This window comes from Salmo salar, chromosome ssa09 (assembly GCF_905237065.1).
Source record: "Salmo salar chromosome ssa09, Ssal_v3.1, whole genome shotgun sequence".
Taxonomy (NCBI): domain Eukaryota; kingdom Metazoa; phylum Chordata; class Actinopteri; order Salmoniformes; family Salmonidae; genus Salmo; species Salmo salar.
Window position 1 is genome coordinate 123922787 of NC_059450.1, and position 25920 is coordinate 123948706.

The following is a 25920-nucleotide window of genomic DNA, read 5'->3' on the forward strand; positions in this document are numbered from 1 at the left end:
TAGTAATTACGAGTTGGTAAAAACCACCTTCCCACTTGGTTACAGGTCAGCAACCACAGGTTAACTTCTAAATAAAAAATGCATGGTTCTCATTTGGGCAAAATACCTTCCTCTTCTCGACTCCTCTGTCCTCTTGCCTGCATGACGCGGAAACCAATAAGTGGTCAAGTGGGTAGTGTCAATTCGTTAGTAGGCGAACGAAAGAGTGTACTCCCCTCCTCGATAGCCACCTTTCGATGAGAATAGTCTATGTATCCTACTAGAGTCCTTTGCGGAGGAGTTTTTATACAGTATGTGTCACACCCTCTTTGAATCAGCATTGTCCATTTGTATGTCTCTGTGTCCAGTTTGAAGGAAGTTAGAGGTAGTTTCACGGGCCAATGGTAACTAGCATTAGCACAATGACTTCCAGTCATTATGTTAACGCTAGTTAGAAACTCCCTTTAAACTGCACTCAGAGACATACTGCACTCAGAGACACAAATGGTATGCACAAATTAATCTGACTCTGGGGAAGTAGGTAAAGGGCCTCGAAGTATGGCTTTAATTACCTCTGGATCTGTCCATAGGCTACCTTAGGGAAATTTCACCCCAGAGGCTAGGTCCATTTGCAGGAATTTTCATGTGTAGGTCAAATGACAGGAAGCATAAACTACTAATTCGCTTGTTGTCTTTCTGTCAATTTTCAGAATGCGCATAGATTCAAGGCCACTTATAAAGTGGGACAAAACTATAAGAGACTATAAAGTTGAGGTGTAGCCCTAAAATCCATACTCACTTGAAACAAGTGGGTTTAAGTGGGGTGTTGTAACACAATATACATGTTGGCCGAAGTTACAGTACAAACCAGGCATTACAGAACATTGATTGAAATGTAATCAGGCTATAGTGCATGTCAATGTCATACACTGTATTGTATGTACATGTATATTAATGGTGTAGTCCCGAAGTCAGAGAATCTGCCAATCACAACATTGCAAAGCACTGCTATTGACACACATTGGTCAATCATTCACAAGGCTTTTACCTCAATCATTTAACCTGGCTACACCAGTTCATCTGCACAGGACAGAAGGGAGGTCTTGCCAGTAGGAATACTGAGACAAAGTCTGACTTGGTGTTTTTTTCTCCTTAATCATGGTTTCTGCTGGGCCTCAGGTTTGGAGATGGATACTATTTGCCTGCTTTCACTGGCTTTGTGTCTGTCAAGAAACTCCTAGACCGTAAGTAAACCTGCACAGTCATCAGAGTTAGAATTGAATAATTAGACATGGCGTCTTCCCCGGTGTAAAATGTTCTCTTTCAGAGAGCAGATCAAGAGCTCTTTTTCATCTACCCTTTATGCAGATATTTTTTTCTGAAGATTTCACCTACAGTTGAAGTCGGAAGTTTACATGCACCTTAGCCAAATACATTTAAACTCAGTTTTTCACAATTCCTGACATTTAATCCTAGTAAAAATCCCCTGTCTTAGGTCAGTTAGGATCACCACTTTATTTTAAGAATGTGAAATGTCAGAGTAATAGTAGAGAGAATGATTCATTTCAGCTTTAATTTCTTTCATCACATTCCCAGTGGGTCAGAAGTTTACATACACTCAATTAGTATTTGGCAGCATTGCCTTTAAATTGTTTAACTTGGGGCAAATGTTTCGGGTAGCCTTCCACAAGCTTCCCACAATAAGTTGGGTGAATTTTGGCCCATTCCTCCTGACAGAGCTGGTGTAACCGAGTCAGGTTTTTAGGCCTCCTTGCTCGCACATGCTTTTCAGATCTGCCCACAAATCTTCTATAGGATTGAGGTCAGGGCTTTGTGATGGCCACTCCAATACCTTGACTTTGTCTTTAAGCCATTTTTCCACAACTTTGGAAGTGTGCTTGGGGTCATTGTCCATTTGGAAGACCCATTTGCGACGAAGCTTTAACTTCCTGAATGATGTCTTGAGATGTCTTGCTTCAATATATCCACATAATTTTCCTGCCTCATGATGCCATCTATTTTGTGAAGTGCACCAGTCCCTCCTGCAGAAAAGCACCCCCACAACATGATGCTGCCACCCCCGTGTTTCATGGTTGGGAAGGTAGACCTCCAATTGACTGAGATGATATCAATTAGCCTTTCAGAAGCTTCTAAAGCCATGACATCATTTTCTGGAATTTCCCACGCTGTTTAAAGGCACAGTCAACTTAGTGTATGTAAACTTCTGACCCACTGGATTTGTGATACAGTGAATTATAAGTGAAATAATCTGTCTGTAAACAATTGTTGGAAAAATTACTTGAGTCATGCACAAAGTAGGTGTCCTAACCGACTTGCGAAAACCATCGTTTCTTAATAGACTTTGTGGAGTGGTTTAAAAGCGAGTTTTAATGACTCCAACCTAAGTGTATGTAAACTTTTGACTTCAACTGTAGGTACCCTCTCATTTTGTACTGATATTCCTGTGTGTTTTTTGGTGTGTGTGTGTGTGTATGTCCTCTATAGGGTTTACATGGTAGCCATTCCTGCAGTGATCCAGGCAGGCTCAGAAGCCAAGCTTTGTGCCAGCCTTCTGCAGCCCAACGAGACCCTGGTCATGACCATATCTCTGATTGTTGATGAGCAGAGCAAAATTCTTCTCCAAGAGAGTTCTGACCAAGAGTTTCACCGCTGCTTCCAGTTTCAGGTCAGCCCAGCAGTGGTTGGCATCCAGAACCATTCCATTCAGAGTGTACTGTACTTCTCAGCTTTGTGATGCATCTCTTCATTTTAGTGCAATGGAATAATAGTTTATTGTAAATATCAAGGTGTTGGCCTTGACATTTTTACCTGGTTTTGGTCAGATACAAGCATGCTTTTAAATACTGTACAATATATATAGTGCATTCTGAAAGTATTCAGACCCCTTAACTTTTTACACATTTTGTTATGTTACAGCCTTATTCTCAAGAGGATTAAATTAAAAAAATTATCAATCTACGCACAATACCCCATAATGATAAAATGAAAACAGGTTTTTAGAAATACATAATTTACATAAGTATTCAGACCCTTTGCTATCAGACTCGAAATTGAGCTCAGGTGCAACCTGTTTCCATTGATCATCCTTGAGATGTTTTTACAACTTGATTGGAGTCCACCTGTGGTAAATTCAATTGATTGGACATGATTTGGAAAGGCACACACTGGTCTATATAAGGTCCCACAGTTGACAGTGCATGTCAGAGCTAAAACCAAGCCATGAGGTTGAAGGAATTGTCTCAGAGACAGCTCCGAGACACGATTGTGTTGAGGCACAGATCTGGGGAAGGGTACCAAAACATTTCTGCAGCATTGATGGTCCCCAAGAATACAGAGGCCTCCATCATTCTTAAATGGAAGTTTGGAACCCCCAAGACTCTTCCTAGAGCTGAGCAATTGAGGGAGAAGGGCCTTAGTCAGGGAGGTGACCAAGAACCCAATTGACACTCTGACAGAGCTCCAGAGTTCCTCTGTGGAGGTGGGAGAAGCTTCCAGAAGGACAACCATCTCTGCTGCACTCCACCAATCAGCCTGTGGCGAAGGATCACCTTCCAACCGGACAATGACCCTAACAATGACCTGGATGCTCCCAATCCAACCTGACAGAGCTTGAGAGGATCTGCATAGAAGATTGGGATAAACTCCCCAAATACAGGTGTGCCAATCTTGTAACGTCATACCCAAGAAGACTCAAGGCTGTAATCGCTGTCAAAAGTGCTTCAACAAAGTATTTCTGTTTTTTATGTTTAATACATTTGCATGAATTTCTAAAAATCTGTTTTTGCTTTGTCGTTATGGGGTACTGTGTGTAGATTGATGAGGAAAAAAACGATTTAATCAATTTTAGAATAAGGCTGTAATGTAACAAAATGTGGGAAAAGTTAACAGGTCTGAATACTTTCCAAATGCACTGTATGCCACTTAGCAGAGACCTTAATCCAAAGCAACTCACAATAGCCTATGTGATCCCCACAGGAATTGAACCCCCAACCTTGACATTGCTAGCAGCATGATCTTACCAACTGAGCCACACAGGACCACAGTATAGTGTTATATGTTATTGGTACATTAGTTAATCAGTGTGTTGCCCTCTGTCTCCCTGACAGGCCCCTCATGTGGAGAGTGACGAAGTGCAAAACTTTAAGGTGGAGGTTCGAGGTGAAACGTTTCTGTCGACAGAGGAGAGAAAGGTCATGATCAAACCGTACAGCCCGATGACATTCGTCCAAACGGATAAACCAATCTACAACCCAGGACAAACAGGTAATTTTACAGAGCCAGTAACCTACACAATTAGTCTCCTTGCTAAGAAACAGGACAATTAGGTGGGAGCATGTTTCTATGATGGTTTGCTCTGTCATCCCAGAGACACTTGAAACAGTACCATCAGGTGCAGATAAAGAACAAATCCACTGCGTGTTCACTCAGAATATGGACGCTGGAACGGAGTTTGAACTGTCCTACCATATGTTATAAGATGTTCCTCTCCTGGACATTATCACTTGATATTGATAGTGTAAATATTTTCAGTGAACTCGCAGTGCAGTTTTTCTTTATCTGCAATTGATTGAATTGGGGCCTTAGTACCAACGGTTGAAAATGTTATCGAGTACCTATAAATAGTTTGTCTTCTGAAATTCTCATTGAGTGATTGTCTTCGTTTTGTCATTGCCTTCTTACAGTGAATTTTAGGGTTATCACCTTGGATACCAATTTTAGCCCTGTCAATCAGCTGGTGAGTGTTGAAAATGTGCAACATTGAATATTGAAAACAATGACCTGTACTTGTTCGTCCTTTAGATCAGTATCTCAACTACTTAAAAAAAAAAGACAAATACAGAAGAATCACATGTATCCCAACATCACACTACTGTGATAGACATAGCAATTAGGTCTGTATAGCATTGTCCAACCAACCCAGTTGCCTTGTGGTTAGAGTGCCTGTCCTGAGGTTGGAAGGTTTTGTGTTTGGGTCATACCAAAGACTCAAGAAATAAGACCTGATGTCTCACTGCTTGGCACTCACCATTCAGGACATGGATTGAGGGTTAAACCCAATGATTACACCAGGGATGTCAGAAAATAATTAAAGTTTTTCAGATTGTTCTGGCAATTCTAGTCCTTGTCACATATAAACTTAATTGGAAGAAAGTACGTCTGATTTACATTTCTATCACATTTACCTATTTTTTTATCATGATCAAAGTAGCCATTTTAGGCCCTTTTTAGGCCTATATTCCTCCTGAAAGACCTTATGATCCGTGAACCGTACATGATACAGGGAACATCTTGATGTCATTATACTTCTTTTAGTGTGCTCTGAAATATGGAGTATGTCTAGATTTTGAAATACACATTTTCATATTCATTTATTAATATCTCAAAAGTATACTTTAAATCAAATCAAATCAAAATCAAATCAAATTTATTTTTATATAGCCCTTCGTACATCAGCTGATATTCTCAAAGTGCTGTACAGAAACCCAGCCTAAAACCCCAAACAGCAAGCAAAGCATGTGAAAGAAGCACGGTGGCTAGGAAAAACTCCCTAGGAAAAACTCCCTAGAAAGGCCAAAAACCTAGGAAGAAACCTAGAGAGGAACCAGGCTATGAGGGGTGGCCAGTCCTCTTCTGGCTGTGCAGGGTGGATATTAAAACAGAACATGGTCAAAATGTTAAAATGTTAAAATGTTCATAAATGACCAGCATGGTCAAATAATAATAATCATAGTAGTTGTCGAGGGTGCAACAAGCACGTCCGGTGAACAGGTCAGGGTTCCATAGCCGCAGGCAGAACAGTTGAAACTGGAGCAGCAGCACGGCCAGGTGGACTGGGGACAGCAAGGAGTCATCATACAAATCACACTTTTATTCACCAAATACATTTGTATGGAAAGGAATTTGACTTGGTGAAATGGTGCTGCCACAATAAAAATATACAGACAGACGATAAACACTATATACAGACAACATATGTAGAAGAGATCCACATGCGGTACACAAATCATAGTGCATGTACACTATGTACACCGTAAGCTAAGAACTACAAGTTTCACTATAAAAACTTAGCAACATTAAAAATGATGTATGTAGAGACGTATAAAGAAAAAACTATTTTACAGGACGATCTGAGGTGGGGAAAATATGTACAGTGGGGCCCGAAATGAATTTACACCCTTGATAAAGATTAGCAAAAATGACTGCATAAAATACAGAATTCAAATACAATACTTGATAAAGATGAACAAAAATGACTGTATGATATAAATCATTGAAATACTATATTGCATTTATAATATACTGACATGAAAATAGAGCTCTTTGGCCACATACACCAGTGGTGGGTTTGCCATCAAAATGAGAATGCATAAGCAGAAAGAACCCCATACCTAGTGTAACATTTGCTGGTGGATCTTTGATGTTATTGGGCTATTTTTCTTCCACTGATCCTGGGGCCCTTGTTAAGGTCAACAGCATAATGAACTTTACCCAGTACCAGGATATTTCAGCCAAAAACCTGTTTGCCTCTGCCAAGGGGCTGAAATTTAGCTAGTGGAAGTGGATCTTCCAACAAGCCAATAACCCCAAGCACACATCAAAATCCACCAAGAAATCGATAATTGGCCACAAAATCAACATTTTGCAATGGCCATCATAGTTTCTGGACTTGAAACCCATTGAAAACATGTGGTTTTAATTGTATAGGGCAGACCATACGCGTAGACGAAGTATATTAAGGATTTGGAAGGATTCTGTATGGAGGAATGGTCTAAGATTCCTCCCAATGTGTTCTTCAACTCATAAAACGTAAAAAAAAAAAAAAGGTTCAGTGCCGATATCCTCACAAGGTATAGTGACGATTTCAGACCTCGCTGTATTTGAAAAGAGTGACCCTCTCAGCAGACTGGACACAATTTGCCCTTAGACCAGGCAGACGCATTCCCACACCAGACAATGATCAATGAGGTTGAGTATGGACTTTATGATGGATGTGTAGAACTGAATCAGTATTGTCCATGAGAGTTTGAATTTCTTCAGCTGATATATGAAGTACATCTGCTGGTGTGTCTTATTGGTGATCGCTGTGAGGTTGTATTCCCACTTGAGGTTGTGGGAGATGATGGTCCCCAGGAATTTGAATATCTCAGCCGTGCTTACAGCTGAGGCATTGATTTCAAGGGGGAGAGATAGTGAGGGACGCTTCCTGAAGTCAATCTCCCTCTCCATGATGGTTTTACATTTTTTTAAACAATATACTCTACTAGTAATATACATCAAATTTCCAGAGTGGGTGCACAGCTACTTTTGAAGTTATGATACATTTTATGAGCATCACCAACATAGTGAATGGCAAAAGTGATTTGAAGTGAACACTCTCTGCAGGTGATTTACTGAATGTAATTAGATAATGACCTATAATGTCAATTCATATGTATAAAATGGGTCATATCTTCAAAAGTAGCAGAGCAGCCACTGTAATTTAGATGTGTTTGAAGAGTATTCTGTTCTAAACAATAGGTTTTAATGAAGAAGAAATTAACATGAAAAGTTGTATTTCAGAATCTAGACATGGTCCATAGAGCATACTATAGGGAGTATAATGTCACTAAGATAATGTCTTTATCATGTGCGGTTCACAGATCATACAGTCGTACAAGCAGTGATGTAAGGTACTTACAGTTGAAGTCTGAAGTTTACTTACACCTTAGCGAAATACATTTAAACTCAGTTTTTCACAATTCCTGACATTTAATCCTAGTAAAAATCCCCTGTCTTAGGTCAGTTAGGATCACCACTTTATTTTAAGAATGTGAAATGTCAGAGTAATAGTAGAGAGAATGATTTATTTCAGCTTTGATTTCTTTCATCACATTCCCAGTGGGTCAGAAGTTTACATACACTCAATTAGTATTTGGTAGCATTGCCTTTAAATTGTTTATTGGGTCAAACGTTTCGGGTAGCCTTCCACAAGCTTCCCACAATAAGTTGGGTGAATTTTGGCCCATTCCTCCTGACAGAGCTGGTGTAACTGAGTCAGGTTTGTAGTCCTCCTTGCTCGCACACACTTTTTCATTTCTGCCCACAAATGTTCTATAGGATTGAGGTCAGGGCTTTGTGATGGTCACTCCAATACCTTGACTTTGTTGTCCTTAAGCCATTTTGCCACAACTTTGGAGGTATGCTTGGGGTCATTGTCCATTTGGAAGACCCATTTGCGACGAAGCTTCAACATCCTGACTGATGTCTTGAGATGTTGCTTCAATATATCCACATCATTTTCCTCCTTCATGATGCCATCTATTTTGTTTAGTGCACCAGTCCCTCCTGCAGCAAAGCACCCCCACAACATGATGCTGCCACCACCGTGCTTCGCGGTTGGGATCGTGTTCTTTGGCTTGCAAGCCTTCCCCTTTTTCCTCCAAACATAACGATGGTCATTATGACCAGTTCTCTATTTGTTTCATGAGACCAGAGGACATTTCTCCAAAAAGTACGATCTTTGTCCCCATGTGCAGTTGCAAACCGTAGTCTGTTTTTTTATGGCGGTTTTGGAGCAGTGGCTTCTTCCTTGCTAAGCGGCCTTTCAGGTTATGTCGATATAGGACTTGTTTTACTGTGGATATAGATACTTTTGTACCCGTTTCCTCCAGCATCTTCACAAGGTCCTTTGCTGTTGTTCTGGGATTGATTTGCACTTTTCGCACCAAAGTACGTTCATCTCTAGAGACAGAACTCATCTCCTTCCTGAGTGGTATGACGGCAGTGTGGTCCCATGGTGTTTATACTTGCATACTATTGTTTGTACAGATGAATGTGGTACCTTCAGGCGTTTGGAAATTGCTCCCAAGGATGAACCAGATTTGTGGAGGTCTAACATTTTTTCTGAGGTCTTGGTTGATTTCTTTTGATTTTCCCATGATGTCAAGCAAAGAGGCACTGAGTTTTAAGGTAGCCCTTGAAATACATCCACAGGTACACCTCCAATTGACTGAGACGATATCAATTAGCCTTTCAGAAGCTTCTAAAGCCATGACATCATTTTCTGGAATTTTCCATGCTGTTTAAAGGCACAGTCAACTTATTGTATGTAAACTTCTGACCCACTGGAATTGTGACTCAGTGAATTATAAGTGAAATAATCTGTCTGTAAATAATTGTTGGAAAAATGATTTGTGTCATGCACAAAGTAGATGTCCTAACCGACTTGCCAAAACTATAGTTTGTTAACAAGAAATTTGTGGAGTGGTTGAAAAACGAGTTTTAATGACCCCAACCTAAGTGTATGTAAACTTCCGACTTCAACTTTAAGTAAAAATACTTTAAAGTACAACTTAAGAATTTTTGGAGGGTATCTGTACTTTATATTTTGCCAAATTTGACTTTTACTTCACTATTTTCCTAAAGAAAATGATGTACTTTTTACTCCATACTTTTCCCTGTCACCCAAAATTACTTGTTACATTTTAACAGGGAATTGGTCCAATTCACACACTTATCAAGAGAACATCCCTGGTCATCCCTACTGCCTCTGATCTGGCGGACTCACTAAACACAATGACTTTGTTTGTAAATTATGTCTGAGTGTTGGAGTGTGCCCCTGGCTATCCGCCAATAAAATTGTGCCGTCTGGTTTGCTTAATATAAGGAATTTGAAATGGTTTATACTTGTACTTTTACTTTTGATACTTAAGTACATTTTAGCAATTCCATTTACTTATGATACTTCAGTATATTTAAAACCAAATACTTTTAGACGTTGTATTTTACTGGGTGACTTTCACTTTTACTTGAGTCATTTTCTATTACGGTATTTTTACTTTTACTCAAGTATGACAATTGAGTACTTTTTCCACCACCCCGTACAAAAAGCATGTATAGGTCTAAAAAGGGCCTAAAATGGCCACTTTCAAAATGGTTTGCGATACAAATGTAAAAAGCATATTAAACATCCTTCCTCCCAATTAAGTTTCTATGTGAGGATGGCCAGAACATTCTGAGATACCAAAAATATTTTCGGACCTAGCTGGCGTGAAATCGCCCCCGGCTCTCCAGGCTGCCTCACGCAACAGAAACAGGAGATAGGCTCCTGCCCTATTGGCCATCCTGGTTCGGACAAGGATTATTATGTACAGTATACTGTAAATGCTGTAAACTAGCCACCACATATCATACACGTCTTGTCAGTACTCCATGAACAATAATACTTTGGGAATGGGAATCTATTGGGCAAAATCCAAATCTCTGAAGCTATGATTTTTAGCGTGTGATGTCTGTTTTATCAGACTACACAAACAGTTGAGACACATACTGAAGCACTTAGGACAAAAGTACATGTCTGCAGAGGTTCTCTAAATAAACCTGCCTGGGCTGATTTGAAGGTCCTCCAGCATTTACCACAGGACATGGGGTTTTCAATTTCATATTGGTCAGATTGGAATGTATGGGATTTTCTATCTTGAGATTGAGTTGATCTACTTAATTGATGTTAGAGTCCCAGTCAGACGCAAATGCTACATGTGATGTCTACTTGAAGAGACAAAGCCAATCGCCTGCCTAGTTCCTCCTGTTGTATACATCTGCTATGCTCCTCTGTTGACTTTTTGGGAATGTGAGAGTAATTCATAAAACATTAACCAATATCTTGTCTTTGCCCTTTGCAGTACAATGTTGTGGAACTTGAGGTAAGACCTTTATTAGTAATTTACTTTATGATGAGTGTCACTAAATACTACAACATGATAAGACGATGACTCCACCAGCTAGGTAGGTCATCATTCATTTCCACATGGCAGTTACCAGAAGCCTCAATATCAGCTTTATGTGATCACATCTGGGCCACCTTCAGTAAGCAAACTTCAGAACGTTGCAGATAGAAATGTCATGAATAGAACTGACGTGACTCCTTATTCTACATGTCAGACAGGCATGTTTAACTTACACCTACAAAGGTGCTATCTAGAACCTAAAATGGTTATTTGGCTGTCAAAGGAGAACCTTTTGAGGAACCCTTTTTGGTTCCAGGTAGAATCATTTTGGTTCCAGGTAGAACCCTTTTGGGTTCCACATAGGACCCTTTCCACAGAGGGTTCTAAATGAAACCCAAAAGGTTCTACGTTGAACACAAAAAGGCTCTCTCCTATGGGGAGAGCCGAAGAACCCATTTGAAACCCTCTTTTCTAAGAGTGGACTTCTATCTGAACATTAAACAAGGTTGTGCCCTGCTCAACGTGCCTCTTGTTCTATGAACCAACAGGATATTCATCAGAATAGGATTGGACAGTGGGTCAATACATCATCTAGTGGCAACATTCTGCAGCTTTCTCACCCTCTGAACTCTGAAGCACCCATAGGATCCTATGCTATCGTAGTGTGGATTGGTGATAACAAAATATACCATCGCTTCAAGGTAGAACGTTATGGTAGGTTGTGCTTTGTTCTTTTACTTTTCATGCTAATTAATGTTATGGCTCTGGAACCTTAATGAGTTAACTGCTGCTCGTTTATTTCTAGTTTTGCCAAAGTTTGAGATCAAAATGAACCTCACCGATGAGATCAGCATTGTTCAAGAGGAGTATAAAGTAGAAGTTTGTGCAACGTGAGTCAACAATATCGCTGTTTTGCAATGCACTGTTGTTACAAAATACTCAAATACACAGACAAGTGCATTTTCAAATACAAATATTTAAATACCCTATGCATTTGAACCCAGGGCTGCTTGGTCCTAGGGGTATTTCAAATAAGGTATTTGGAAACAAGTCATTTAAAATAGTTTCAAAAAGTAGGCTATTTATAAAAAATTATATGAAAATACTTTCAAATACTTCAAATATAAGTAGTTGATTTGGCCACAATATTTGAAAATACTCATGCACAGAAAATAAGTATATGAACCTAGGTCTAGGTAATGACAGCTAATGACTAATTATTGTGCTTACTCAAAGCTCAAAGCTTGCACAGAGCTCCATAGACTAGAATAGTACATTTTGGATTTCAGACTTAGATTGCTTCAATACAGCTTAATTCTACTATTTACCAGTCACTACTAATACCACTAATACTGCAGTCACTTCTACTACTACTTCTACTACTACTACTACTAACACAGTCACAAATTTGACTACTACAATTACTACTGCAGTCACTACCACTATTATAACTTATTTCACAACCATAAATACTCAAGGCAAGCTCAATAACACACACGATTTCTTTAAGAAATGTACTTTTCTAGTTGAAGACCTACGATTCCACTGCTCAATGTTATAAACTGCTCTTATGAGTCCCTGAGACTTCAAAGGTTTGGGACAGTGGCATGTACATGAACAGCTGTGCCCGTATTCATAAAGCATCTCAGAGTAGGATTGCTGACCTAGGATCAGGTTCCCCCTGTACATGATATATTGTTCATTAGATACAACAGTTAAAATTCTGATAGGCTTTATGAGTACTGGTCCAGATCCATTGACAATGTTGAAAACACTTGACTTAAAAGCCTGCAGGTTTATTAAAGCATTATAATGTGTTATAAGCACACATGTATGAGCCTTTATAATGTCTCATTTGAGGCTTATACTATGGTATGTCTCTCTATGTAGGAAATGTATATGATACTTGATGTGTTCGATATATGTTTGTGTGTTCTTATGAATTTAAATCAGATACACGTATGGACAGCCTGTACCTGGAAAAGCAGAGGTAGAGTTGTGCCGACCTTTAAGGAACGATGTACTTATATCAATGAGATTTGATGTGGAAACTCAACAAGGAGTTCCTGATTATACAGCCCCCTGCCACAAAGAGTCAATAGAGGTCTGTATGCTTTCCTGAAGAAACTATCATCAGTATAATTGTTTTTACCAACATATTACATTTAAATGTGATGTGGTTAAATGCATTTAAATCAGTTCTTAATGTGTGGTTTTGCATGCTTTTCCCAGATGGACCAAACTGGCTGTGCTTCTCATGTCTTCAACATGTCCATTTTCACAAAGAATGCCGGACAGAAAATGCTCATAGACAGGCTTAGTTTTAATGCAAAAGTAGAGGAGGAGGGGACAGGCAAGTCATTTATCACAAGAATTTGGAGATGGAAAAAGTGTCAACATTTGTCTGAAGTCAAATGAAAGCAGTTTTTTTGTCTTTAGTGTGAATTACATAATATTAATATTGCATGTTTAATTAGATCATGAAGACATGTGTGTTTGACCTTCGGTGCTACATCATCACGTGAAATGATGCTGTTTTTATTAATTTCTTCTGTTTGTAATCATGTTTTTAATATTTTGAATAAACTGCACTGGAATTCAGTTTCTGCATTGTGAACTGTCATTGTGCATCATGGTGGCATGTGTTCTTGTTAAATACACCATCCTATTCTCATTTGTTTTCCTTTAACAGGTATTACACGGTCAGAGGAAAAACACATAGCACTCTCCTATGTGATTGGAAAACTAACATTTGTCGACACACCCAAAATCTATGAACATGGATCAGTTATCGAGGGCAAGGTAAGTCCAAATCCAGTGTTATTGTTCCTTGTACTTTGTTGAATTGTGGATGCCATTTGTTCTTTGACATTTCTGTTTACTTAACTACTAATGGTAGGTAACAGTGACACATGTAGCATCACATTCCTCCTTTTTTCCTCAGATAAACGTTGTTCACTTCAACAACACACCTATCTCTGACATGTTAGTCTACCTGTTGGAGAAGAAAGGCTGGTCCTCACATCGTCTCCAGAACCTAACCACAGACAGTCGTGGTATTGCCAGTTTCTCCCTCAACACAACCACTATGCCCAAAGAGGATATTAACCTCATAGTAAGTATGATTCCTTCTAGGTTTTGAAAGACTCTGAGACTCAGAAGATCCCAACTCACCCCCTTGACCCTACACTCTAGGGTTAATAATGCTCTTGTGGAGATCTGAGAAGATGCCATTTGTATAACAAACAATATGGTGAAACTTCCACCTATCCTATCATGGGGAAGGTGGAGATGTTGGCATATTGCTTACACCTGTCAAATAAAATATTACAAAAAAATCTAAATTAACTAATCCTCTTAGATATCCACAAGTGTAATGGCATAGGGTCTAATGGTCGATTTGGGATTCGTTAAACTTTTTCTTTCCTCTGTTGATTTCCAGGTAAGCAACACACCAGCAGTGGAGAACACTAGATACAGGGTCCCCTATTTCATCAGAGGGCAACACATACTCTCACTGATCCAGCCCACCTCCCCTCACAGTAAAACGTCCAGCTCTCTGGCTATTCAGAAGATGGAGAAACCACTGGCATGTGGGGAGGAAGTGTCAATCACCATCCAGTACGCTATCGTAGGGGAGACCGTCCCAAAGGGCTCCGTGGATGTCGTCTACCTGGTGAGTAGAACCAGAAACAAGTTGTGACAACCTGCAAACCCAGGGTGCGTCCCAAATGGCACACTATACCACAGTGCACTATTTTAACCAGGGTCATTTCAGACATAGTCCCAGCCTCACACCTTTAAAGGAAGGATGTCCCTATACAACACCAATATTCCTCATCATCTCCTTATTCCTGACTTGATGGGAAAACTGTTTTTCCCTCCTCCAGGCCTTATCCAGAGGGGCGATACTTCAGCATGGACATATGAAGGTTACTGTACAGCAGGGGAGTCCTGGTGAGGAAGTTTTATTAAGTAATTATGGACGTACTGGGAGGTGCTTGATGACAATGACAGTGTGACATGCGCTTACGTTGCAGTAACTGAGGGTGAAGTCACCTTGAAGTTGGCCGTGGTTCCAGAGATGGCGCCGTTGCTACAGGTCCTGGTGTACAGTATGCTACCCAGTGAGACTGTCATCGCCTACAGCATGAACTTCCCCACTGAGAAATGCTTCAGGCACAAGGTGTGTGTATGTGTGCGGATTTAGTCATATACTCAGTGACTGAACATCAGAAACATATTGTGATCATTTTATGGAAGCCAGAAAAAGTGTCAGGTATTTCCATGCACATAGATATCATACCTTGTATAAAGGTGTATAATGCCTCCCGAGTGTCGCAGTGGTCTAAGACACTACATCGCAGTGTTAGCTGTGCCACTAGAGATTCTGAGTTCGAGTCCAGGCTCTGTCGCAGCCGGCCGCGGCCAGGAGACCCATGGGGCGGTGCACAATTGGCCCAGCGTCGTTCGGGTAAGGGAGGGTTTGGCCGGCAGCGATGTCCTTGTCCCATCGTGTACTAGCGACTCCTGAAACACTGTACAGTGTTTCCTCCGACACATTGGTGCGGCTGGCTTCCGGGTTAAGTGGGCATTGTGTCAAGAAGCAGTACGGCTTGGTTGGATTGTGTTTCGGGGGATGCACGGCTCTAGATCTTTGCCTCTCTGAGTCTGTACGGGAGTTGCAGACCCCGTACGGACTCGATTCTGTAACTACCAATTGGATACCACGAAATTGGGGAGAAAAAGGGGTAAAAAAAATAGCAAAGGTGTCTCATGTACACTTATGTATGTCCTGTGTGCCAGGTGTTGGTGGAGTTCTCACCCTCAAATGCAGTCCCAGGGGAGGAGAACACCCTGCAGCTCTCGGCCCAGCCCGGCTCCCTCTGTGGCCTCAGCACTGTGGACAAGAGTGTTCACATCATGGAGCCAGGGAAGAGGCTGGATGCTGACAAGGTAACAGAGCTCACTGAAGTGAATGTCAACAGTCATACCACCATATAAACAAGCTTTTGTGGTGCTGGCCACAACAACCAGCTTCAGGGGAATAAGAAGTGACTACAGCAGACTTGGAGTGGGTCTGTTCGCAGTGGGCCATTTGGTGTACTTTCATCAAAGGTAATCGGCACTCATTCTCTGCAATGAGATCCACATTTTTATTGAATCTCAGTAACTGAAAAACACCTCCCTATTGGTACTTAAAGAGTTAATAGTCTAGGCACATGACAGCTCTCTTAGAGTTTGTCAAAAGGCACCTAAAGACTCTCAGACCATGAGAAACAAGATTATCTTTGGCCTGAATGCAAAGCATCACGTCTGGCACCATCCCTACGGTGAAGCATGGTGGTGGCAGCATCATGCTGTGGGGATGTTTTTCAGCGAAACTACAGTTAATTAGCATATTCTGTAAAACAAAAATATATTTTTTTTCCTTAAGTAATGTCCTGGGTTTTTCCAACGTACAAAAAATACAATTTACCATAATTTTAATACAGCATCATTTCATTTTTAGGATTTTGAAGTAAATACTAATTTTGTGATATTTATGTGATAAAAACAACTGCCAGTTATAACCAGTTATAAAGATAGCCGAGCACATGAGGTGCTTCATTTCTACAGGTGATCAGTCTATTTTGTCAAAATCACTGATACAGGTCCCCCTCCACCCTCTGAGGACATGTATGCCTTAATATTATATCTCCAGAGAAACCTAGATTAAAATAATTATTTGAACCATTTGAACCCTGAAGTACTGAATAAACCATCTTTGGGATAAGATCAAAAATATGCCTCAGGGGACAAATTGACCCCAGCCTGTACTATGAGGGTTAAAAACGTTTAGCAATGGAAAACGAAATTGAGCATCCAAGTGGTCCTTCCCCGTTTCAGTCTGTTGTCTTCTGTTTGGTGCCCAGTGAACAAGGTCATTTCACGTCTCCCTATTATCCCATTCCAGATATTTGATTTGTTACCAGTCAAGAAGACAACATACATTCCCTACGAGCTTCAAGACCCAATAGCTTGTTTACATGTAAGACAAAGGAGATATGTAGCACCATACCCAGATGGAACATCCGAGGAAAAAAATCAACCTTATGAAGTTTTTCAGGTAACTTCTGCCTTGTTTTCTATTTACTTGAAACCTAATTTTCGATCTTATACGAATCAGTCAACATACTGTCACATCTTCTTAAATTATGAATTGCTAAAATACCTTGTTTGAGGCTAAAAATTACATGCAGAATAGAAATTTAAAACTCAGAGGTATTAATTAATATTGAGCTCTCTTGTTTTTGATTCTGGCATTTCTAGAAACTGGGACTGAAGCTAGCAACTAACCTGGTTATAAGAGTACCTTCCTGCCTCAGCTACAAGGGGCAGCAGTACCATCGGCCCTATGGTGAGATATCCTCCTTCCCACCTCTTACTCTCGTCATTGCCAGACGTATTCGGTGAATCTTGGGAAATGCATGGCTTTTAGTTTGACCAGGCTGATTCTAACACCAGAATAATGACTATGTTTTGTTTTATTAATAGGCTACCATCCCTACCCTTTAACAATGACCAGATTTAGCCCGGGTGCAGCGAAATATGTTGGAGCTGGACTTCGTGGAGAACCCGGTGTCGGATTTGTTGACGCTCCAGTTCCGCCACCCATAAAGACAGTCCGTACGTTCTTCCCCGAGACATGGATATGGGATCTTGTGGAAGTTGGGTAAGAGCACTGCACAGTGAGGCTAACTTCAGGTGAAAGCCCTCTTAGCTCTTGCCTAATATCAACACATGCAGTAGTTGTGTAGATAAGGAACCTGTTTCTCTTTAATAATTAAGGTGTATTACAGAGTAGGGGAGATTGGGGTAAGTTGAGACATTTTTTACATTCAGTATTACTTCATCAATGAAATTATAGTATTCTTCCTAACAAGGATGTACGTATATTTCAGGATGTTGTGTATCCCTGGAAATAATCAGAATTAATGTAAACATAACAGTTTTGAAAACAAAGCTTGTCCATAAAAAGTGGTCTCTTGGCACAACTTATGGGGTAAGTTGAGCCCGGGACATGGTAAGTTAAGCCGCTTACACATTTTTGTACTGAATGAAATATTACCACTACCTTTTTAAAACCATGTCTATATTTATTACCCAAACACAATTCAACACAATCACAATGGCTTATTTATTAAACATATTTTAACACACGCTTAACACCTGACAAAAACATGGTACTTTTTAAAATACTTTTACCATAGATATTGCCTTGCTTTACGCCTGGAATGAAAACACGTACATTTCCTGAACTTGCCTCAACCCTTGGCTAAACTTACCTCAAGGCAAATGTTTTGAGTACATTAGCCCACACAGCTAAAAGGAAGCAAGGTCATGCTAGGTTTAGGATGTTAAGTTGAAGCTTATAGAGACCTCAACTGATGTATAGAACAATCTTTAGATACAAGCATCAAGAAACCTCTAACACAATAAATTCATTTGACTTGGTGAAAATCCGTTTTTTGGAACTAAGTTGCTTACCACTTTTTCCATATGGTTTTTTCCTTCACAGTCTCCATGAAATGATGATCTCTTCCTAAAGATTTGGTCAATTAATAATTTTGTGTGTGGTTTCCTAGAAGAAATGGTGGCAAAAATTACCCCATTTGGCTCAACTTGCCCCACTCTCGCCTATGCCCGATTTTTCATAGAGAAGAGGTCCTAAGAGCTGTTTAGATTAAGCTTAAGTACATAACAAAACAAACAAAATAGTGTTCAAAGAATTTGTAATGTCATACTCCATTGTTCTCTATGGGACACTTAGTTGCATTCTGTTTGAACTCTGACCTCTGCATTACAGGGAGTCTGGATCAGCAGATGTGCCCCTTAAGGTTCCAGACACCATCACCACCTGGGAGACAGATGCATTCTGCCTGGCCCCTGGCGGCTTCGGCCTGGCTCCTCCTGTGGAGATCACTGTCTTCCAGCCTTTCTTCCTAGAGCTCACCCTGCCCTACTCCATCATCCGTGGAGAGCATTGTGAGCTGAAGGCCACTGTGTTCAACTACCTGTCCAAGTGCATCATGGTACGACACTGCATCATGATTGAGTTGTTTCTCAAGTTGTATAAAATGTTTTGTTTTGTTGCAGTTTGCCTAGTCAGTGTTTATTTATTTTTTATTACACCCAGTGTATCAGTCTTGGGTGTTCCATGTTATCTTACAAGTTTTCCTCTTGGGCAGGTTTCTGTGACTCCGGCTCCTTCCTTAGACTACACTCTCACACCCCTGAATGATGTCCAGTATTCATCATGCCTGTGTGCCAATGGACGGAAGACCTTCAGTTGGACAATGGCACCCTCTGTCCTGGGTAAGTCACCAGTCTTTATTCAACTGGTCAAACAGCAGAATGGATGTTAACCTGAGTTGTTTACTCTCAGTCACCGTATTGGATGTTGTGTAACCTGTGCTGCACTCTGTCAATGTGTGTGTAGGGGATTTGAATGTGTCCGTTAGTGCAGAGGCTGTCCAGTCCCACATTGCATGTGACAATGAGATTGTGAACGTACCAGAGAGAGGACGAATCGACACAGTTACAAAGAGCCTGCTGGTGAAGGTATGTAGTCTACTGCTGTTATGGAACGTACTGTTAGGTTGTAGAGATATATGACCAAGATTAAGGGGACACCTGCTCATCGAACATCTCATGGGCATTAATATGAAGTTTGTCGCCCCCTTTGCTGCTATAACAGCCTTCCATTAAGCCACAAGAGCATTAGTGAGGTTAGGCACTGATGTTTGGCGATTAGGCCTGGTTCCAATTCATCCCAAAGGTGTTCAATGGGGTTGAGGTCAGGGCTCTGTGCAGGCCAGTCAAGTTCTTCCACACCGATCTCAACAAACCTTTTCTATTTGGTCCTCGCTTTGTGCACAGGGGCATTTTCATGTTGAAACAGGAAAGGGCCTTCCCCAAACTGTTGCCACAAAGTTGGAAGCACAGAATCGTCTAGAACAGAGTTTCTTAAAGTATGGGTCGCGACCCGGACCTGTTAATGGTGGGTCGCGACGTAAATGTATAATTATTTCATTAATTACTGGAATTGATTTGGCCAAGTGCAACTGTGCTCTCGGTTCAGTGCGCTCTCTGCTTATCAGTGGTCTCTGCTCAGTATGGCAGCTGCACGAGTGGGAGAGGTAGAGGGAGATGCCTGTGTGCTTCACGGTTTACCGGATCTTTTTTCTACAGTTTTTTTGAAGATCACTCCGCTACCCACATGCTGCATCGCTGTCGTTCAAGCCACTGATGACTTGTTATTCCCACTTGCCATCACTCACCGCTGTCATGAAATGAACTCATGCTAGCCACAAGTTCGGACTGAGCTCAATCGTCATGAAACGCAAATACAGTGATGACTTTTTGTCTCTTTCATACAAACTTTGAGAAATAACGAGGGCCGCCCACAATGTGTTTTGTGTGGGGAAGTGCTTAGTAATGAGTCTCTCAAAACGAACTAATTAATCAAACGACACGTCCTGACCAAACATCCAGGCAAAACATTACGGTAAACCCAGGGAGTTCTTTCAGAACAGTGCAGAACGCTTCAGGAAACAGTGCTTCGAAAGTGGAAAAGTAAGTCAACTAGCAAGGCATTGTTGTCACTTTATAACAGGTGATGATAAGCAGAAATAAGGGAGTACTATCTCTCATAGTAGTAGATGTGATTTTCTCTTTCAAACAATCCCCTGGATGTGTAACGGTACACAGCTAATGGTTAACGTTAGCCAAAGCAAGCTAACTAGCTAACGTAAACTCACTCACTTTTGTACATCGCCTTGGTCCGTACAATTGACCTTGTTTTAGCGCCCCAAAAAACGTAATACTTCCAGATCAACAGTAATGTCAATACCATTGTAAAGCACAATTTCTCCCCTTTCCAACAGAATTCATGCCGAGACCTCCACGCTGTCCATTTCTGCCTGACTCAGTCCTATTCGTTTTCTTTGCAGCCTCGTTTGAATGTCGCGGTTGCTCACATTTGTACGGAATGGGGTGAGTTTACGTTACTGAGAAACAGTACAGATGAAGATGAAAAATTATCAGGTCTACTGTACATTTTACTGTAGAAATTATTGTTGACAACAAGTCTAGGTTGGAACTGTTGCTGTTACAAGTAATCATTTTTATTCTGAACTGGAATAAACTGATTGAAGCAAGATGCTTTTTGAGACAAACAGTCACACAGGTCTGGGTTGCTCATCTGCAGCAGGAAGCGGTCTCCTCCCTGACTGAGAAAGCAGTAGATGTTCTGATCCAGTTTGGCACCACATACCTATGCAAGTCAGGGTTCTCAAGTACAGAAACAGTGTCAATGCTGAGCATGACCTCAGTGTTGCAATGTTAAAAACTGAGCCCAGAATAGACATGTGATCAATCAGTTTATTCCAGTTCAGAATGAAAATGATTTATTGTATTTTAACAACAACAGTTCCAACCTAGATAGATATGTAAGAGTGTTTTTAATGAGGAAAAATAGATATTAAAATATATTTGAGTATTTCATTGTTATTTGTTTTTGTCTACATTGCATTTTTTTAGGCATAAGGGCAATGAAATGTACCAATTTTTAAGTATAGTTGCACATTTTCCTAAGCTTGGGTCCCAGGAAAACACAGAATTTCTGATTTGGGTCCCAGGCTGAAAAAGTTAAAGAACCCCTGGTCTAGAATGACATTGTATGCTGTAGCGTTAAGATTTCCCTTCACCGGTGTCACGGTTGTTGTAAGAGACGGACCAAGGCGCAGCGTGTGTTGAGTTCCACATATTTATTTAAAGTGAAACTTCTTCAACAAAACAAATAACAAGCAGCAAAACATGACTAACTGGTGCAATAAGCACAAAACCAAACAATATCCCACAAAGCAAGTGGGAACAATGAACCACTTAAATATGATCCCCAATTAGAGACAACGATAATCAGCTGCCTCTAATTGGGAACCATACAAAAACACCAACATAGAAATATTATGACTAGAACCCCCCCTAGTCACGCTCTGACCTAAACACCATAGAGAACCAAGGGCTTGCTACGGTCAGGGCGTGACAGTACCCCCCCCCTTCCAAAGGTGCAGACTCCGGCCGCAAAACCTGAAACCAAATGGGGAGTGTTGGGGGGGGTGACTAGCGTTGGTGGCGGCTCCGGTGCGGGTCTTAGCACCCGCCCAGACCACGGATCCGGCCATGGAGCGGGACAGGACACCGCGCCTGGACTGGGCACCGGCACAGAGGAAGGCTCCGGCCATGGGGCAGGACTGAACGCCGTGCCTGCACTGAGCACCGGCGCAGAGGAAGGCTCCGGCCATGGAGCGGGACTGGACGCCGTGCCTGGACTGGGCACCGGCGCAGAGGAAGGATCCGGCCATGGAGCGGGACTGGACGCCGTGCCTGGACTGGGCACCGGCGCAGAGGAAGGATCCGGCCATGGAGCGGGACTGGACGCCGTGCCTGGACTGGGCACCGGCGCAGAAGAAGTCTCCGTTGACCATCATCGGAAGCTCCGGGCCGTTGACCGTCACTGGAAGCTCCGGGCCGTTGCCCGTCACTGGAAGCTCCGGGCCGTTGCCCGTCACTGGAAGCTCCGGGCCGTTGCCCGTCACTGGAAGCTCCGGGCCGTTGACCGTCACTGGAAGCTCCGGGCCGTTGACCGTCACTGGAAGCTCCGGGCTGCTCACCGGCACTGGAAGCTCTGGACTGTGAACCGTCGTTGGAAGCTCTGGACTGTAAACAGTCGCTGGAGGTTCCGGGCTGTAGAGGTGCACTGGAGGCCTAGTGCGGGGAGCAGGCACAGGACGTACCGGGCTGGGGATGCGCACTGGAGGCCTGGTGCATGGAGCCGGCACAGGACGTACCGGACTGAGGAGGCACACTGGAGGCCTGGTGCGTGGAGCCAGCACAGGTGGCACCGGACTGGTGACAGGCACTTCAAGGTGAGTGCGGGGAGCTGGCACAGGGCGTACCGGACTGGGGAGGCGGCCTGGTGCGTGGAGCAGGCACAGGTGGCACCGGACTGGTGACACGCACTTCAGGGCGAGTCCGGGGAGCTGGCACAGGATGTACCGGACTGGGGAGGCGCACTGGAGGCCTGGTGCGTGGAGCCGGCACAGGTGGCACCGGACTGGTGACAGGCACTTCAAGGTGAGTGCGGGGAGCTGGCACAGGGCGTACCGGACTGGGGAGGCGGCCTGGTGCGTGGATTAGGCACAGGGGGCACCGGACTGGTGACACGCACTTCAGGGCAAGTCCGGGGAGCTGGCACAGGATGTACCGGACTGGGGAGGCGCACTGGAGGCCTGGTGAGTGGAGCCGGCACAGGTGGCACCGGACTGGTGACACGCACTTCAGGGAGGGTGCGGGGAGCTGGCACAGGACGTACCGGACTGGGGAGGCGCACAGACTTCACCAGACTGCTGACAGGCTCTTCAGGTCGAATGTTGAGCAGAATACACCTGCACAACATCTCTCTCCTCTCTCTCTCTCCCAACTTCTCCATCGCCTACCTGATGGTCTCTGGCTCTTCAGGGCGAGTGTGAGGAGCTGGCACAGATAGGACCGGACTGATGACCCGCTCTTCAGTACGCCTGCGCTGCAGCATACTCCTCGCCTCCACCTCTCTCCGGTATCCCTCATTGAAGTCCTCCGCTGTCTGCCATTCGGGCTCCGGCACTCTCCGCTGCTCAGCCGACAGCTCCATGTGCCCCCCCCCCAAAACAAATCTTGGGGTTTCTGTGGCCGCGATCCCCGGCGTCGTTGCTGTCCCTCTATGCTCCTTTGCGACTCCCGCTAAGGAAGGGTCTTGTATCCTCCCATGACTTCCTCCCATGTCCAAAACTCCTTTACCTCGTGAACACGCTGCTTGGTCCTCTTTTGGTGGGATATTCTGTCATGGTTGTTGTAAGAGACGGACCAAGGCGCAGCATGTGTTGAGGTCCACATATTTATTTAAAGTGAAACTTCTTAAAAAAAACAAATAACAAGCAACAAAACGTGACTAACTGGTGCAACAAGTACAAAACCAAACAATATCCCACAAAGCAGGTGGGAACAATGAACCACTTAAATATGATCCCCAATTAGAGACAACAATAATCAGCTGCCTCTAATTGGGAACTATACAAAAACACCAACATAGGAATATTATGACTAGAACACCCCCCTAGTCACGCTCTGACCTAAACACCATAGAGAACCAAGGGCTCTCTATGGTCAGGGCGTGACAACCGGAACTAAGGGGCCTTGCCCAACCATGAAAAACAGCCTCAGACCATTATTCCTCTTCCACCAAACTTTACAGTTGCCACTATGCATTCGGGCAGGTAGCGTTTTTCTATGTTGGTGTCCCAAACCCAGATTAGTCCGTCGGACAGGCAGATGGCAAAGCTTGATTCATCACTGCAGAGAACACGTTTCCACTGCTTCAGAGTCCAATGGCGGCAAGCTTTACACCACTCCAGCCGACGCTTGGCATTAGGCTTGTGTGCGGCTGCTTCGCCATGAAAACCCATTTCATGAAGCTCCCAACAAACAGTTCTACTGCTGACGTTGCTTCCAGAGGCAGTTTAGAGCTCGGTAGTGAGTGTTGCAATCGAGGACAGATGATTTTTACGTGCTTCAGCACTCAACGGTCGCGTTCTGTGAGATTGTGTGGCCTACCGCCTCGTGGCTGAGCCGTTGTTGCTCCTAGAAGTTTCCACTTCACAATAACAGCACTTATAGTTGACCGGGGCAACTTTAGCAGGGACTGACAAAATGACTTGTTGGAAAGGTAGCATCCTATGACGGTGCCACGTTGAAAGTCACTGAGCTGTTCAGTAAGGCCATTCTATTGCCAATGTTTGTCTATGGAGATTGCATGGCTGTGTGCTCGATTTTATACACCTTTCAGCTACGGGTGTGGCTGAAATAGTGTAACTGCCTCTAACTGAACATTCTCTCTTTCTCTCTCACCTCTCTCAGGCGGAGGGAACAGAGAAGACCGACACCTACAACTGGTTGCTGTGTCCAACTGGTCAGTAATGCATGAACGTTGAATGTTCACTGTGATTGAACTGATCATCTCCATTCATCTTATCATCTGTGTCCACAGGAGAAGCTCTGATAGAGGAGGTGGAACTGCAACTCCCCAAGAATGTGGTGGATGGATCTGATCGAATTTCTCTCTCAGTCCTGGGTAAAATGTACCATAGTATTGTTTGGAGACGTAGTGAGTTTAGAGTGTGTGTGTGTGTGTGTGTGTGTGGGTGCTTATATTTGTCCTATTTCACATGTGTGAATTGGAAATGTGTTTTTTGCATATCTCACTCTCCCTGAGACACCCTTGGAGAGTGGGGTCATGGCCAGGTGCTGACATTATTAATGCTAATTAGGGTTAATTAGGAGCAATTAGGGTTAAGTGCCTTGCTCAGGGCCACATCAACAGATTTTTCACCTTGTCGCTCTGGGATTTGAACTACCCACTGGACACAGAACGTCATTTCAAAGTGGACATTTTAGTAATATTTGGCTGAGGCCATAAGACCGCTGAACAATTAATCAAATGGCCACCGGGACTATTTGCATTGACCCCCCCCCCCCTTGTTTTTACACTGCTGCTACTCACTGTTTATTATCAATGCATCACTTGGCCTCCCGAGTTGTGCAGCGGTCTAAGACGGCACTAGAGGTCCTGGTTCGCTCCCTTTCTGTGTCAGAACTGGCTGTGATCGGGAATCCCATAGGTTGGCGCACAATTGGGCCAGCGTCGTCCGGTTTAAGGTAGGGTTTGGCCGGGGGGGTAGGCCGTCATTGTAAATAAGAATTTGTTCTTTACTGACTTGCCTAGATATATTTAAAAAAATACATGTTCAAATTACCTCGACTAACCTGTACCCTGGCACATTGACTCAGTACCGGTACCCCCTGAATATAGCCTCATTACTAACCTGTACACTCTGTATATAGCCTCCACATTGACTCGATACCGGTACCCCCTGTATATAGCCTCCACATTGACTTGGTACCGGTACCCCCTGTATATAGCCTCCATATTGACTCTGTACCGGTACCCCCTGTATATAACCTCCACATTGACTCTGTACCGGTACCCCCTGTATATAGCCTCCATATTGACTCTGTACCGGTACCCCCTGAATATAGCCTCATTACTAACCTGTACACTCTGTATATAGCCTCC

General features: G+C 42.8%; 1 protein-coding gene across 1 annotated transcript in view; it reads left to right on the forward strand.

The window, feature by feature from the left end:
- The first annotated feature begins 1032 nt into the window (after window positions 1-1032).
- The window catches only part of LOC106612537 (alpha-2-macroglobulin), a 37448-nt gene continuing 12560 nt past the window's right edge, over window positions 1033-25920 (forward strand). The window contains exons 1-23 of the mRNA XM_045724498.1: window positions 1033-1223; window positions 2485-2665; window positions 4107-4263; window positions 4683-4735; window positions 10662-10682; window positions 11255-11420; window positions 11512-11596; window positions 12660-12810; window positions 12939-13059; window positions 13399-13508; window positions 13651-13821; window positions 14149-14382; window positions 14597-14663; window positions 14747-14892; window positions 15513-15662; window positions 16663-16815; window positions 17019-17106; window positions 17244-17421; window positions 18556-18781; window positions 18938-19064; window positions 19189-19310; window positions 24705-24756; window positions 24835-24918. Coding sequence (XP_045580454.1) covers window positions 1138-1223; window positions 2485-2665; window positions 4107-4263; window positions 4683-4735; window positions 10662-10682; window positions 11255-11420; window positions 11512-11596; window positions 12660-12810; window positions 12939-13059; window positions 13399-13508; window positions 13651-13821; window positions 14149-14382; window positions 14597-14663; window positions 14747-14892; window positions 15513-15662; window positions 16663-16815; window positions 17019-17106; window positions 17244-17421; window positions 18556-18781; window positions 18938-19064; window positions 19189-19310; window positions 24705-24756; window positions 24835-24918 — 2929 coding nt within the window. The 5' untranslated portion in view covers window positions 1033-1137. The remainder of the gene's footprint in view (window positions 1224-2484; window positions 2666-4106; window positions 4264-4682; window positions 4736-10661; window positions 10683-11254; window positions 11421-11511; window positions 11597-12659; window positions 12811-12938; window positions 13060-13398; window positions 13509-13650; window positions 13822-14148; window positions 14383-14596; window positions 14664-14746; window positions 14893-15512; window positions 15663-16662; window positions 16816-17018; window positions 17107-17243; window positions 17422-18555; window positions 18782-18937; window positions 19065-19188; window positions 19311-24704; window positions 24757-24834; window positions 24919-25920) is intronic.